The sequence below is a fragment of the Sinohyriopsis cumingii genome, chromosome 9, assembly GCF_028554795.1.
Source record: "Sinohyriopsis cumingii isolate HCF-2022 chromosome 9, ASM2855479v2, whole genome shotgun sequence".
NCBI classification, from domain to species: Eukaryota; Metazoa; Mollusca; class Bivalvia; order Unionida; family Unionidae; genus Sinohyriopsis; species Sinohyriopsis cumingii.
Genome location: NC_142969.1, coordinates 15,465,748 through 15,480,512, shown reverse-complemented (window position 1 = coordinate 15,480,512; position 14,765 = coordinate 15,465,748). Strand labels below are relative to the sequence as shown.

Below are 14,765 nucleotides of genomic sequence, written 5' to 3'. Positions count from 1 at the left end.
TGTGTGTGTAAATGAGTTATTCTTATATCAATTTTTTTTGCAGTGAATGGCACAATTTGTCCCACAAAGAACTGCACGGGAGCTCATGGTTGTACTAGAAATGAAACAGGTCAAGAAGTATGTTTCTGTCGATCTGGGTATCAGCTGACAGCTACAGATTTGTGTGAAGGTAAGCTGCATATAAACGTATTTTGTGAGTGCTAAAATATAGGAGTCTTAATGATGACACGGTTATTTGAAATTTTTCCTGATGATCCATAAGGACAGGTGTATTTGTCAAATGTTGCATACATATATCCTAATCAAGGCCTCTGGAGACATTACATTTTCAAATGGGGGGAAGGGCTTTACTAGATTCAAATAATGAAAGCTAAATTTGTTTTTTCATGCACTCTTATAATGACCACCTGTACAACTGGGGTTTTTCTGCCACTGAATTACTGAATTATGTCATTCTAAATAACAGCACAGTTAAAATGATCAGTGGATCAACACATTTTCTAACATAACAGCTGGTTGAAGTAGGACTGGTAAGTCTTTTTTGAACTTACTGCCCAGCCTTTAAATCACGTTAAACACTACATGTGTACCAGTCACTTTTTTAATTTATACATTGGTATATGTATTGTAACTGTGCGATTGCTGTAGCTTTTTGTTGTAATAGTGGATCTGAACCAAACAGGTATGCAAAAACAGAGGTCTTAGACTGCATCATTCGAATTTTCTGTTCTTAAAAAAAACAAACCCACACACATATTTATATAGATAGATAGATGCTGTGTGTTTTCTGTTGAGAGCATAAGAAAGATAATCCATTCACAAAGAAAAATGGTTGCACAGGTTAACCTATGTTCTTCAATTTAGGCTGCACCCTTGGCATGCAGCCTTGCGACATGTGTCATCCTACAACAGAAATATCCCAAGAAAAACATAATCAAGTAAAAGAACATGTTTGAATATCATGAACACAAGTTCCCTAAGTTGTTTAAATTGGCCAAAATTACAGTGGAGAAGGGGATTTAGTTCACAAAACAGAATTGACACTGTTCTGAACATCAGAAACATAATAAATTGGAGTGATCAGGCATTAAGATGTTATAGTGTTAAGTAAAAGAAAAGAATATTTACCAGCACAGCAAACTAAATTTGATGTGCCGATATTTTGTATACTGTAATGACTATATATCTTGGGACACTATAAATCTTGGGACACCCTAAATTATTTTCCAAAGTAATTTTTTTATGACCTATAAATGTTGGGATACAAAATTATTGCAATTTTTTCATGTACTATAAGTCTTTGGACACCTTCAACATTTTGTTTAAAAAGACAATAAATATATTCAATTTTCTTCTGTTTCCTTATTATTTGTACCCAATTCAACCAGCTGTGTATAGTTTGGTCGATGGCAAGAGTTGAGCATTAGCGAGTTGCTGTAAGCATTTACAACAGTAGCCTATCCCTTTTATCTTCATCGTATTATTGTTTGTGTAAGCATTATTGCATTAGAATACTGTATCAGTGCACCAGTAATTATGTTTTTATTTGCCTTGAAAATGTCAATACCTGACTTGTTAAAACAAGAATGAGCAACAATAGTGTTTGGTTCAACATTCGCATTTAGATAGCATGTGTACATCACGTTGTCACCACATGTACATTGAAGATTTCAACTTAATGAAGTACATCCTTTGGATTCAATTTATTGGCATAGTTGTGCTCAACTTTAATAATTCCTCCAAAAGATGATAAAGAAGATTCAGAAATAATGCTTTGAAAATAACTGTAATGTCTTCAACACCAAGACGTAGCTTGCTTTAATGTAAGCGACCATAAATAAGTACCCATTTACTTGGCTGTGGTAATCGTGCTACTCAACTGAGTGAGTGTTCATACTTTAATTAAAGGCCCCGAGTGGCCGAGTGGTCTAAAGCACTCACCATTCCGGATCACTACCATCTCACCTCTGTCTGTGTGTGTTCGAGTCCAAGGTTCGGCTAGCATGGGTATGTGAGAAAGCCTGCCAGTAGCTTCTCATGGGTTGGTGGTTCTTCCCTGGGTTTTCCAGGGTTCTTCCTCCAACAGTTATACTGGCTGCCATGTATAGCCTATCTTGTGCTCAAAAATGGCGTTAAACCCTAGAACAACAACAACAACAACATACCTTAATTGATTGACAATGATAGTCAGTGATGAGTCAGTCCAATATAATTTTGGGGGGCTAAATAATTTACTGCCACTATTATGCTGGGCATCTCATCCTGCTCAACCAACTTCAAATTGTACAACAATTAATTTGTGTGGATTAATATTGCAGAACAATCAGTTTACCTGTATTGCTGCCAGACAAAAATTCCCCTTTTTTGACAAACCAGTTTCATGATTCAAACAATTACCTGGTTTTCTGTGACAAAACAAAAGACAAATCTGCTGATTATAAACACAAGGAAATGCAAAAGCAACCAATTGTCCAAATTCAAAGGTGGAATGATTACTCAGTTGAAAGCTACAATTTTGTGTTAAGGTAAGCAGAAACACAAAACTAAAATGTATCATTGATGATCTGTTGTATGAATATACTGTATGCTGGTTATGTGACTTGTATAATTAAAGATCTTTGTCATTTAATATGAGTTACATCAATTAGATGGATTGCTTATATTGCTGAAAAACAGTCATTCTTGGGCGTGTGGGTGAAATTAAACAAAATAGCAATTGACGTTTTGAAATGTGATTTGGGAGAATGAGATTTGGTAAGAACGATGAATGAAGCAAAACTGCATCTATTATTCTTGGGAATAAACAAGGATATACAATTTGCACCATGTAAGTACTGGTCTGTACACTGTATATAGTGCCAAATGCCTGGGAAACTCTGAGAGCCCCTTGAATTTGTTGATGTTTTTATTGACCTTTTTTTTAATTTCATGTTGGAAAAATCAGAAAATAGGCACATGCAAAATTAAAACATAGAGACAAAAATAATAGTAGTTTATAACAGTTTATTGCCATAGTAAATAAACAAGAGTTGGTCACTGGTACAGTATGGCAATCTTGCCAATTTTGTCCTGATTTTTTTTTACATCTACAAGTGTTGGGACACTGAAAATGCTATTATTTTTAAATACATATAAATCTTGGGACATGAAAAAGTATTATTTTTGAGTGTCCCAAGACATATAGTCATTATGCTATTTGCTGTCAAAGAAGTGATATAAAGTTGTTAAATGCTCGTTTTAAATTAGATATGCATATGCCTTTTAATAATGTTGTCCTCCATAAATTCCTATTTGGCATTGTCCCCCCCGATTTCCCCCTCGGGAGGTAGGTGTGGGGGACCTTTCCCTCATAAAAAAATTCCTGGCAGCATCTCTGCATAAAAAATTTCTATATCTATTAACATAACTAATCTCTAAATTTGTATCAGAGTTTCTATGAATCAGTATACAATTTATGTTGTGAAATTTTGTGTGACTGGGTAGGAATTTATGAGAAAAAAATTCTTTTTGAAGAGGAAGAGAGAAATGATTGAAATCAGATATTTTATAAAACCTTTAATGGTGCAGAATTTTCATTTGCTTTATTGAAAGATTATCTTAGTATGTGTCTATATCTGTTCTGTATATTAGAAAATTATTAGTGATAAGTATGGGATTAGAAGAATGAAAATTCAGATGGTCTTTTATATAGAAGTCAATTATGTTTTTAACATCACAAAAATTACGATATTAAGTATACCAAATTTAATTATCACATTTTACCAGTTCACTCATCTTTATCATATTTTACCAGTTCACTCATCTTTAGCAGTTTATAACTGAACAGTTACAAAGATAATACTAGTATTACAGATTTGCTTTATCCATAATTGGTTGTGGTCACTTCGAAGTCCATATGCCTGTATCATCATATTTGCACCAAAGATTAACTTCAGAATTTAATTTTTTCTTTTCTTATTCCTTTATACATGTCTTTTAAAGCAAATAAAAATCAGACTCAACAGAAAAATCTCTTGTTTTTTATTCAGATGTTGATGAATGTCTGTGGAAGAAATGTTCCCAAGACTGTGAAAATGTCCAAGGTGGTTTCCACTGTAAATGTCTACAGGGCTACACATTGGGAAGTGATAAGACATCTTGCGTCCGTAAGTATACATTGTAATAACACATTTTATACAGGGTGGTTTCCACTCTAAACGTCTACAAGGTTGCATCTTGGTAGTAATAAGACATCTTCAATTTTTAAATACACATTTTTAATAACATATTAAATGCTTGTAGTTTCCACTGTAAATTTCTACAAGGCTACACCATGATAGTAAAATGGCATCTTTAATCTGTAAGTATCTATTTGTAAAAAGAAAGTATATACAGGGGAAATTCTACTTTGAATGTTCACAAGGCTACACTGTGGGGGTAGTGGTAAGATAGCTTTTAAGTATTCATTTGTAATAACACATGAAATATAGAGTGGTTTGCATGGTAAATGTCTACAAGGCTACACCTTGGGTAGTGGTAAGATGATCTTGCGTTGTTAGCTATATATTAGTAAAAACTCATTCTAAAAACATCAGTAAGTAAAACATCAAATATAGGGTATCACTCGAAAGACTTTCTCAGTTCCATTGTATTCTCCTTTCAGTGAGCTTGGAATGGCGTATAATTTGAACCAAAATATTTAGGCCTTGAGTGCTTCAGGTTTATTAATTTTACTGAAAAAAAGATTTTCTTAACATCATTTTAATTTACTGTGGTTGTGGAAACACATTTGTGATAATTCCATTTACATTTAAATGCACTGAAAATTAAAATTCAGACTATGCAAAATTGTATTGTTTTTCCTCATGATTCAAATCAGGATGTCCAGTTTGGTTGCTTGGCACAACATAACCTTTAATGTGTTGCTGTACTTTTTAAGCAGCCTTCAGCCAATCCATCCTCACAAGTTTGATCATTTTTGATGCAACATAATTGTTTCATACCAAAGATAAGGAAGTGTCCTTTTATTGTTTAGTCATGTTGATATTCAGTGGACACTTGATATAACATGCGAGAAAACTGGAATTATATTTTAATTTTTTTTATTAATCTATAAAAAGTCCTTGAATTTTGTCTTGCCCTGATTTCACAAACCATGATTGATTAATTTGGATTCTATTCACATTGTTTCTGTAAATTTGAAATATATTTGACATAAATGACAATATCACATAGAGGGTTGTCAGTTATTTGCATGTTGATAATAATGAGACATGAACTATACTGTCTTCTTATTGTTCCTTTCAGCATGTGCCTATCCCTACTATGGAAATAACTGTTCAAATACATGTACATGTGGGACTGGAGCCATAAAATGTGACCCTTTAAGAGGGTGTGTGTGTCAGTCAGGGTGGACAGGAACCAACTGTGATCAGGATGTCAATGAATGCTTGGAGAATCCCAATATATGTAACAGTACATTGAAAACCTGTTTCAATACCATTGGATCATATGCCTGCAGTTGTGTATCTGGATATCAGACCAATAATAGTAATACCTGTACAGGTGAGATAATTTGGATAGGATAATGCCAAGCATAATAATAGTAATAATAACAATACATTGTACGGGTGATATGCTTAAGACAGGATAGTACCAAACATAATAAATATAATAACAATAATACATGAACAAATGAAATGAAGGAAAGGCAATCTCCAGACATATATAATAACAATAATACAGGAACAAATGAAATGAAGGAAAGGCAAGCTGCAAATATACTACCACTGCTACATGTACAGGTGAGGTGATTACAATAGAGAAGATTAATAGTACTTTTACTTACAGGTGTGATGACTAAAATTGAATAGTAGTAAGGATATTAATAATAATAATAAAAGTAATGTAAAAGGTACAGGTAGGATTATTAAGATAGGATGGAACCAGATATAATAATACAGTTTATGAACTAAGAGAATTTTAGCACCTGATTTAGAGTCCCAGAAAAGTGATGTTTCTGTGAACCAAAAGTGTCATAAAGATTTTACAAAATGATTAAACATTCAAATATGCAGTTCTATTATAATCCAGAAGATATTAGCTAAATCAAGCATGCCATGGTCTAAATTTAAAGCAATATAAGTTTTAAACTGGTGTGAGCTAAATCAAGCATGCCATGGTCTAAATGGAAAGCAGTTTAAGTTATAAACTGGTGTGAGCCGAGTTAAATGTGCCATGGTCTAAATGTAAAGCAGTTTAAGTTATAAAATTGTGTGAGCTGAGTTAAACATGCCATGGTCTAAATGTAAAGCAGTTTTAGTTATAAACTGGTGTGAGCCGAGTTAAACATGCCATGGCCTAAATGTAAAGCAGTTTTAGTTATAAACTGGTGTGAGCCGAGTTAAATGTGCCATGGTCTAAATGTAAAGCAGTTTAAGTTATAAAATTGTGTGAGCTGAGTTAAACATGCCATGGTCTAAATGGAAAGCAGTTTTAGTTATAAACTTGTGTGAGTCAAATCAAGCATGCCATAGCCTAATAAAATAAACCAATGTGAGTTACCAACTGTTGTAAGTGCCCAACATTATATAGCAAAATAATGTTGAAGTAATATTGAGTTGACCTGGATATATACAGTGGAATCCTGCTATAACGTGATAATTGGTGTCCAAATAATTGGATTGCGTTAATAGAGGGGTCGCATTAATGTGGAGTTTTACAGTATTTTTTTTTCTTCAGAGAACAAGACATTGGCGCATATATGTGTATTCATGTCTAATGTGTATCATGAATAGGGTATCAACACCATTTACTATCGTACTGTCGTGTCATGCAGTTCATCCATAATGCATGTAATTCCATTGAAAAATTGCACGCAGATTTACAATATTCAGTAATTTTGTCCCAGATCTTTGTGTCTGAATTCAATGTCTAATATACAGCATGAACAGAGTATCAACACCGTTTACTTGCTGTCTGATATCATACCATTGGGGCTTGCAATTAATCCATAATACATGTAATTCCATTGCAAAAATTGCGTACATATTTAAACTATTCAATAATTTTGTCATAGATCATTATGTGTTTGAATTCAATCAGAAAAATTAACAGCAAAATAAGGTTAAGAAAGATGAAGCACATGTACGGTTCATTATGTTCCAGGGTCTATGAACAGCCACGTTATATCCAAATTCACGTTATCATGAGACCCATTATAGCGGGGTCGCACTGCATTCAGGTGATCTTAAAGCGTGGACCTGTATCCATTCTACACCATCTATTGTCAGCCGTCTTATCAGCACAACAGACACAATATTTCTTTATCTGTTTTTATTAAACATGGAACATGGACTTATATTGATCACAGAAGACTTAGATAATGGGTGAGAGTCACATATATTGAGATGATGTTGCAGCTAATGGTTGGAGCTTGTCACTACTCAGGAAAAAATATTTTTGGTGACATTTTGATCAAGTTTGGAATATGGCTTATATCATAAATTTTTAGATTTGATAATTAGTGAGATCCATGCATAATAATGAATTGACCTTGTGTGGCAACATTTTGCACCACTTTGGAAGCAATATTTCATATCTGATTTTGCTCACATTTAAAAAATAGGCTTAAATTATCAAGATCTCATCTGAGTTTGTTAATCAATGTAATTCACCTGTACTAATGAGAAATCTTTCAGCTGATTGGCTGAACTTATTACCACTTTTGAATCTGATCAAACTTGAAGTAGAGGCTCATGTCATGCAGTTATCAGATGAATTCATTAATGAGTAAGATATTTTCCTACTATAGGTGATATTGCATTGGATTGGCTGAGTGATATCCATGCAAAACAATGATTTGATATTGCATTGGATTGTCTGAGTGATATCCATGCAAAATAATGAGGTGATATTACATTTGATTGGCTGAGTGATATCCATGCAAAATAATGATTTGATATTGCATTGGATTGGCTCAGTGATATCCTTGCAAAATAATGAGGTAATCTTGCATTTGATTGGCTGAGTGATATCCATGCAAAATAATGATTTGATATTGCATTGGATTGGCTCAGTGATATCCATGCAAAATAATGAGGTGATCTTGCATTTGATCATCTGAGCTTTTTACCAGTGTAGACATCATTTTTCTGATTCGGATTTGACAAGACCTGTTTTGGGCTTATGTCATCATGATTTCAGAAGAGTTTTGATTGGCTGAGCTTATAACTTGGAATGTAATATCTTCTGAAACTATCATGACCAAACATGGAATGTGGGCTTATATCGTCAAAATCTCAGATGAGTTTGATAATGAACAAGATCCATGTCTATTATTGAGGCCATCTTGCATCTGACTTGATGAAATATTACCTCTTTGGAAGCTATATTTTATCCTGTTTTGATGGAACTTAGATCATTGGCTCATCAGGTCACCGAGCAGGTGTCATTAGTGTGGCAATATCACAGGCAGTGCAGATAAAGGTGTCAATAGTGTGGCAATATCACAGGCAGTGCAGATAAAGGTGTCAGTACTGTGGCAATATCACAGGCAGTGCAGATAAAGGTGTCAGTAGTGTGGCAGTATCACAGCCATTGCAGATAAAGGTGTCAGTAGCTTGGCAATATCACAGGCAGTGCAGATAAAGGTGTCAGTAGTGTGGCAATATCACAGGAAGTGCAGATAACTACCTTCATTTGGTTGGCATTGAAGAAATTTCAAACTCATGTCATAATCGAAGTGTTGTCATGCTTAAAAAACAAAGAGGGTACTGCCTTTAGAACAGGGGTGCACAACCCCCAGCCAGATTTGGCCCATGAACTAATTGTTCTGTTCAGCCCTCAGGGCAAATTAAAGCAACATGAAATCTGGCATTTGAACAGTATTTATATTAATGAAATTAGATGTTTGCAGCCCTCAAATGGTCCTAGAAAATGCGATCTGGTCCTTGGCTGAAAAAGGTTGCTTCTTAGAAGCTATGGGGCTGAGGTCAAATGTATTAGACAGGAAGTTATAGAACACTTCTTGGCTCTTTACAAGTGTAAAATTTGCAGTTCTATCAAAAGGATTATTGTCTTGGGAACAAAACGAATGCTTCCTTCACAAGTCAAGCACTTATCAACCCACATGGACTGGTAGATAAATTGGGATATATAATCATAACTTAATCTAACTTATAAAAAAGGAAAATACAAATTAAGTGAAAACATTTATTGCACCAAATTTAAACAGTGTTTATTTGGCAAAACATAAAATATATCAAATACAGGTTGTTTGGTCTTGCATGAAAATGGAAGCAGTATTATTGCTAGTATACACCCATTGTAAAGAACATTAACATGTTTCACTTTGCAGTGGGTAATTTTAAAATTTACCAGTGATGTTTTTAAATTATTAAAATCCAAATAACTGTAGATACAACTATTATAAATGTACCAGTGATATTTTTAAATTATTAAAATCCAAATAACTGTAGATACAACTATTATAAATGTACCAGTGATATTTTTAAATTATTAAAATCCAAATAACTGTAGATACAACTATTATAAATGTACCAGTGATATTTTTAAATTATTAAAATCCAAATAACTGTAGATACAACTATTATGTACTGAATACCATCATGAAAGGGATAAATATAATCCATATCATATATGCAATTCTGAATGGGATTCACAGTGGCATGAAAACATTCAATGATAGTATTTCTATACACTGCAAACAGACTTGCCAACATGTAGTACTCCTATATTTTTAAAATCTGTTTTAATGCCACACTTAGAAGATGACTTTTACTCTGCATCAATCAAATTTTCTGTAAGAAACATTGACTTATATGATGCAACATGTTTGAATTCAGACAAGATATGCACATGAAATGACATGTATGAATGAAGACAATGTATGTACATGAAATAACATGTATGAATTCAGACAATATATGTACATGAACTGACATGTATGAATTCAGACAATATATGTACGTAAAATAACATGTATGAATTCAGACAATATATGCACATGAACTGATATGTATGAATTCAGACAATATGTGCACATGAAATGACATGTATGAATTCAGACAATATATGTACATGAAATGACTAGTATGAATTCAGACAATATATGTACATGAAATGACATGTTTAAATTCAGACAATTGAAGTACACGATACAATATAAATGAATGCAGACAATATATGTACATGAACTGACATGTTTGAATTCAGACAATATATGTACGTAAAATAACATGTATGAATTCAGACAATATATGCACATGAAATGACATGTTTGAATTCAGACAATATATATACATGAACTGATGCTTCATTATAAGGATACATTCATGTATCATGCTTCATTATAAGTATACATTCATGTATGATATATCATTATATGTATACATTCATGTTTCATGCTATATTATAAGTATACATTCATTGATCAGGCTTCATTATATGTATACATTCATTGATCATGCTTCATTATAAGTATACATTCATTGATCAGGCTTCATTATATGTATATTCATGTATGATGTATCATTATATGTATATATTCATGTATCATGCTTCATTATATGTATACATTCATGTATGATGTATCATTATATGTATACATTCATGTATCATGCTTCATTATATGTATACATTCATGTATGATGTATCATTATATGTATATATTCATGTATGATGTATCATTATATGTATACATTCATTGATCATGCTTCATTATATGTATACATTCATGTATCATGCTATATTATAAGTATACATTCATGTATCACACTTCATTATGGTATACATTCATGTATCATGCTATATTATAAGTATCCATTCATGTATCAGGCTTCATTATATGTATACATTCATGTATCATGCTATATTATAAGTATACATTCATGTATCATGCTTCATTATATGTATACATTCATGTATCATGCTTCATTATAAGTATATATTCATTGATCAGGCTTCATTATATGTATACATTCATGTATCGTGCTTCTTTATAAGTATATATTCATTGATCAGGGTTCATTATATGTATACATTCATGTATCATGCTTCATTATATGTATACATTCATGCATGATGTATCATTATATGTATACATTCATGTATCATGCTTCATTATATGTATACATTCATGTATGATGTATCATTATATGTATATATTCATGTATGATGTATCATTATATGTATACATTCATGTATCATGCTATATTATAAGTATACATTCATTGATCAGGCTTCATTATATGTATACATTCATTGATCATGCTTAATTTTTTCAAGTTTCTTCAGTTGATAATTGCAAGTATTTCTTTGAATGTTGAAATACACTGTACCATGATATCTCACATTTAGAACATGTTGTCAAATTCCCAAGACCTGAAACATTCATTTCATGGTGATGAAATATACACTGGTCAATAAAAACCTTTTCTTGTATAATATTTGTTCTTAATAAAAGTACAAGACAGATTGTGTAAGAAAAAAATGAAGCGAAATTCATTATTTAATTTCTTTTTAACTCAATTTTCTTTGATATTTCTGTTTTGAAGATGTCAATGAATGTGAAGACGTAACCCTAAATACATGTGAGCAAATATGCATCAACACCCTGGGTGGATTTTCTTGCAGCTGTAAGTCCGGATACAACACAGATCCGTATAACCATACTAAATGTATAGGTAAGTGGTAATGTATTTGTCTTTGGATATCTACTTACCAGTGTTTGTGGTGATCTATCTATATATGTCTGTACCTACCTCTCTCTCATTCTTTTTTTCTCTACACTGCTCCCTCATTAACTTGCACCCTGATAACTTACAAACTCAATAATAATGCAGTGACTGGCATGGATTCCATTTTTTTCCAAGATTTTTTTTTAAAAATTGGTCCCCATGTGTTGAATGCGCCTGAAATCACAATCAGACTCTGTAAAGGAAACCTTGATATATCGCTCATTTTATTGTCAAAATGACAGTGTCCAAAAAGTCATAATTAACATGAACCCTGATATATCGCTCATTTTATTGTCAAAATGACAGTTAGTGCCCAAAAAGTCATAATTAACATCAACCTTGATATATTGCTCATTTTATTGTCAAAATGACAGTTAGTGTCCAAATAGTCATAATTAACATCAGCCTTGATATATCGCTCATTTTATTGTCAAAATGACAGTTAGTGCCCAAAAAGTCATAAGTAACATCAAGAAATGTGCAAGTTTTAATAAGAAATTACACATTTTGTTAGATTTTATTGGAAAAATATTTCTCAGTGCACTGTAAATAATAATGTATGTCAAAATAGAAATTAATGAAAAATTGCGGTAAATGCTAACAGGTTATAACACAAAAGAAATAAACACCAGTTAAATATATATTGTCAAGTGAAATTCATGTTTGAATGTTTTGATTCTGTTTCAGTGTATTAAAAAATAATATATGCATGCAGACAGTATGACCAATTTCCCTATCAGAAACATATCCCGGAATTATAATACCTGTGACGATGTCATTTTCTGCAAATAAAAAATAAAAATTTACACCCACAAGAAAAGTCATTGAGCTTAATTATTACAGAACCCTATGATTATAGGAAATTCATCTCACCAAACATTCTAAAACCAGATTCTCCAATGATTGTCATTCTTATATCTTTTCTGTTTTTGGAACCTATACATTTAGAGCTAACCAAATAGTTTTTCTTTACTAATTTTGAAGATGAAGCATTATTTTCTGGATTCTCATCCACAGATTTTTTAAAAAAATGTAATTCACAAGTTAAGAATATAATTTATTATTTTGAGGTTTTTTTTTTACTGAATATGAGAAATTTGTCCATGTGATGTATAGTTGAGAACCAGATTCTAACTGATCACATTGTTTGTTAGCTAACAAACATGAAATCAAAATTTGCTTAAATTTTTGCTGTACAACTTTATTTTCTTTCTGATGCATAATCAACTAGGGGTTTGTTTCTTACACTTATTAGACATAGATGAGTGTGCAGCACAACAGTCAGGGTGTCAGCAAATCTGTGAAAACTCTCCTGGAAGATTTTCTTGCTCCTGTTATTTTGGATACGGGCTGACGGGAGACAGAAAGACTTGCATAGAGGGTATGTACCGTAATTTAATTACAATTACTTTCACCTAAATAAGATAAATTTCCAATTGAGAATATTTAGAAGTTTTAAACAGGTCGAAATGTTATTATATGCAGTGTAATTAGTTTTAATTTTTATTTTTGAACGTTTGTGTTCATTGGAACATAATACTCAGTGCTTCAGTTTTTAAATTCTTTCATTAGATGAACAAAATATCCTCTGGACATAACATAAAGTTACAAAGTTGCCAGTTCCCAATAGCACATGAATGATTAAACTGCAGTAAATGTTACTTTCAGCAAGTCAGAAATCATATCCAATACAAGAAAAATGTTACAGTTTTCCCTTAAGCAGTAAATCATAATACAAACCTTCCAATTTATAAAATGGTGATCCCCATTTGATGAGGACAGAATTGTTAAATATATACTACTTATGTGTAAGACAAGGTGAAATGTGATCAGGGTATAGTCCCACTAGAGTGTTGCATCTCAAAATAGGGACACCTGTTTAATTGTTTGAATGAAATATGCTGTTATGTATTGATGTTTTTAATCGCAGTGTAGCTAATGTCCACACTCTTATCACAGTGAAGTATCAAATTCTAATGTATTGTCCATTCTGTATTTCATAGTTGATGATCCCTGCAAGATGTTTGCCAACATTACATGTGATCAGATCTGTCTGGTGGACTTGCATGCAGGAACAGCTACCTGTTCATGTAATGCAGGATTTAAACTTGTAGGCGATAACATAACTTGTGAAGGCAAGTATTTTACTCAAAATATTTGGAGTTAAACAAAAGAACTGTGATAGATGTGAGCTATGAGCATCAGTAAAGATGAGTCTCATCATCAGTTGATGACAGTTGCAATGACCAACAAATCTGGATAACAAAAAGTCATTGTTCAAACCATGTATAAGGCATGGCAGCATGTATAAAGCAGCTAAAATTATAGCAACTAAACCGTGTAGTACGTATGACACGGTTAAGTACTTCTGCATCTAACACAGTTTCACAGCTGACAACACAAACACTGACAGCTCCAAAGTGGCCCAACAAACACCGACAGTCACTGGTTTTCTCATCAGCTCCATCACATCACAGACAGTAATGTTCAGACACAAAGACAGACAGCATCGACTGCTCTCCTGAACGAATAATCTAAGGGCCTCGCCCTCATACCCAAACTGTTTGCCCAACTCCACTAGAAACCAAACATTTGTTAACTAATTCTTTTCTGGAAATAAATCCTTCAATGAAGTCACTAATGGAATTTATTTAACATTTCAAATCCAAGATACATCAAAGCATTTGTTTTTATAACATTTCAAATCCAAGATACATCAAAGCATCTGTTTTTGTAACATTTCAAATCCAAGATACATCAAAGCATTTGTTTTTATAACATTTCAAATCCAAGATACATCAAAGCATCTGTTTTTATAACATTTCAAATCCAAGATACATCAAAGCATCCGTTTTTATAACATTTCAAATCCAAGATACATTAAAGCATTTGTTTTTATAACATTTCAAATCCAGGATACATGAAGGCATTCATTTTTATAACATTTCAAATCAAAGATGCATCAAATCAGTTGTCACATAACATTTTGAATGAACAGGTTTGTAAGAAATTTCTATAGAAAGCATT

The 14,765-nt window shown here is 32.5% G+C and overlaps 1 protein-coding gene across 1 annotated transcript in view; it reads left to right on the top strand.

Moving 5' to 3' along the window:
• Positions 1–14,765, top strand: part of LOC149791310 (uncharacterized) — a 129,880-nt gene that overhangs the window by 70,126 nt on the left and 44,989 nt on the right. Inside the window, exons 19-24 of the mRNA XM_089969839.1 lie at positions 44–169; positions 4,029–4,145; positions 5,287–5,544; positions 11,556–11,684; positions 12,994–13,119; positions 13,742–13,873. Coding sequence (XP_089825965.1) covers positions 44–169; positions 4,029–4,145; positions 5,287–5,544; positions 11,556–11,684; positions 12,994–13,119; positions 13,742–13,873 — 888 coding nt within the window. The remainder of the gene's footprint in view (positions 1–43; positions 170–4,028; positions 4,146–5,286; positions 5,545–11,555; positions 11,685–12,993; positions 13,120–13,741; positions 13,874–14,765) is intronic.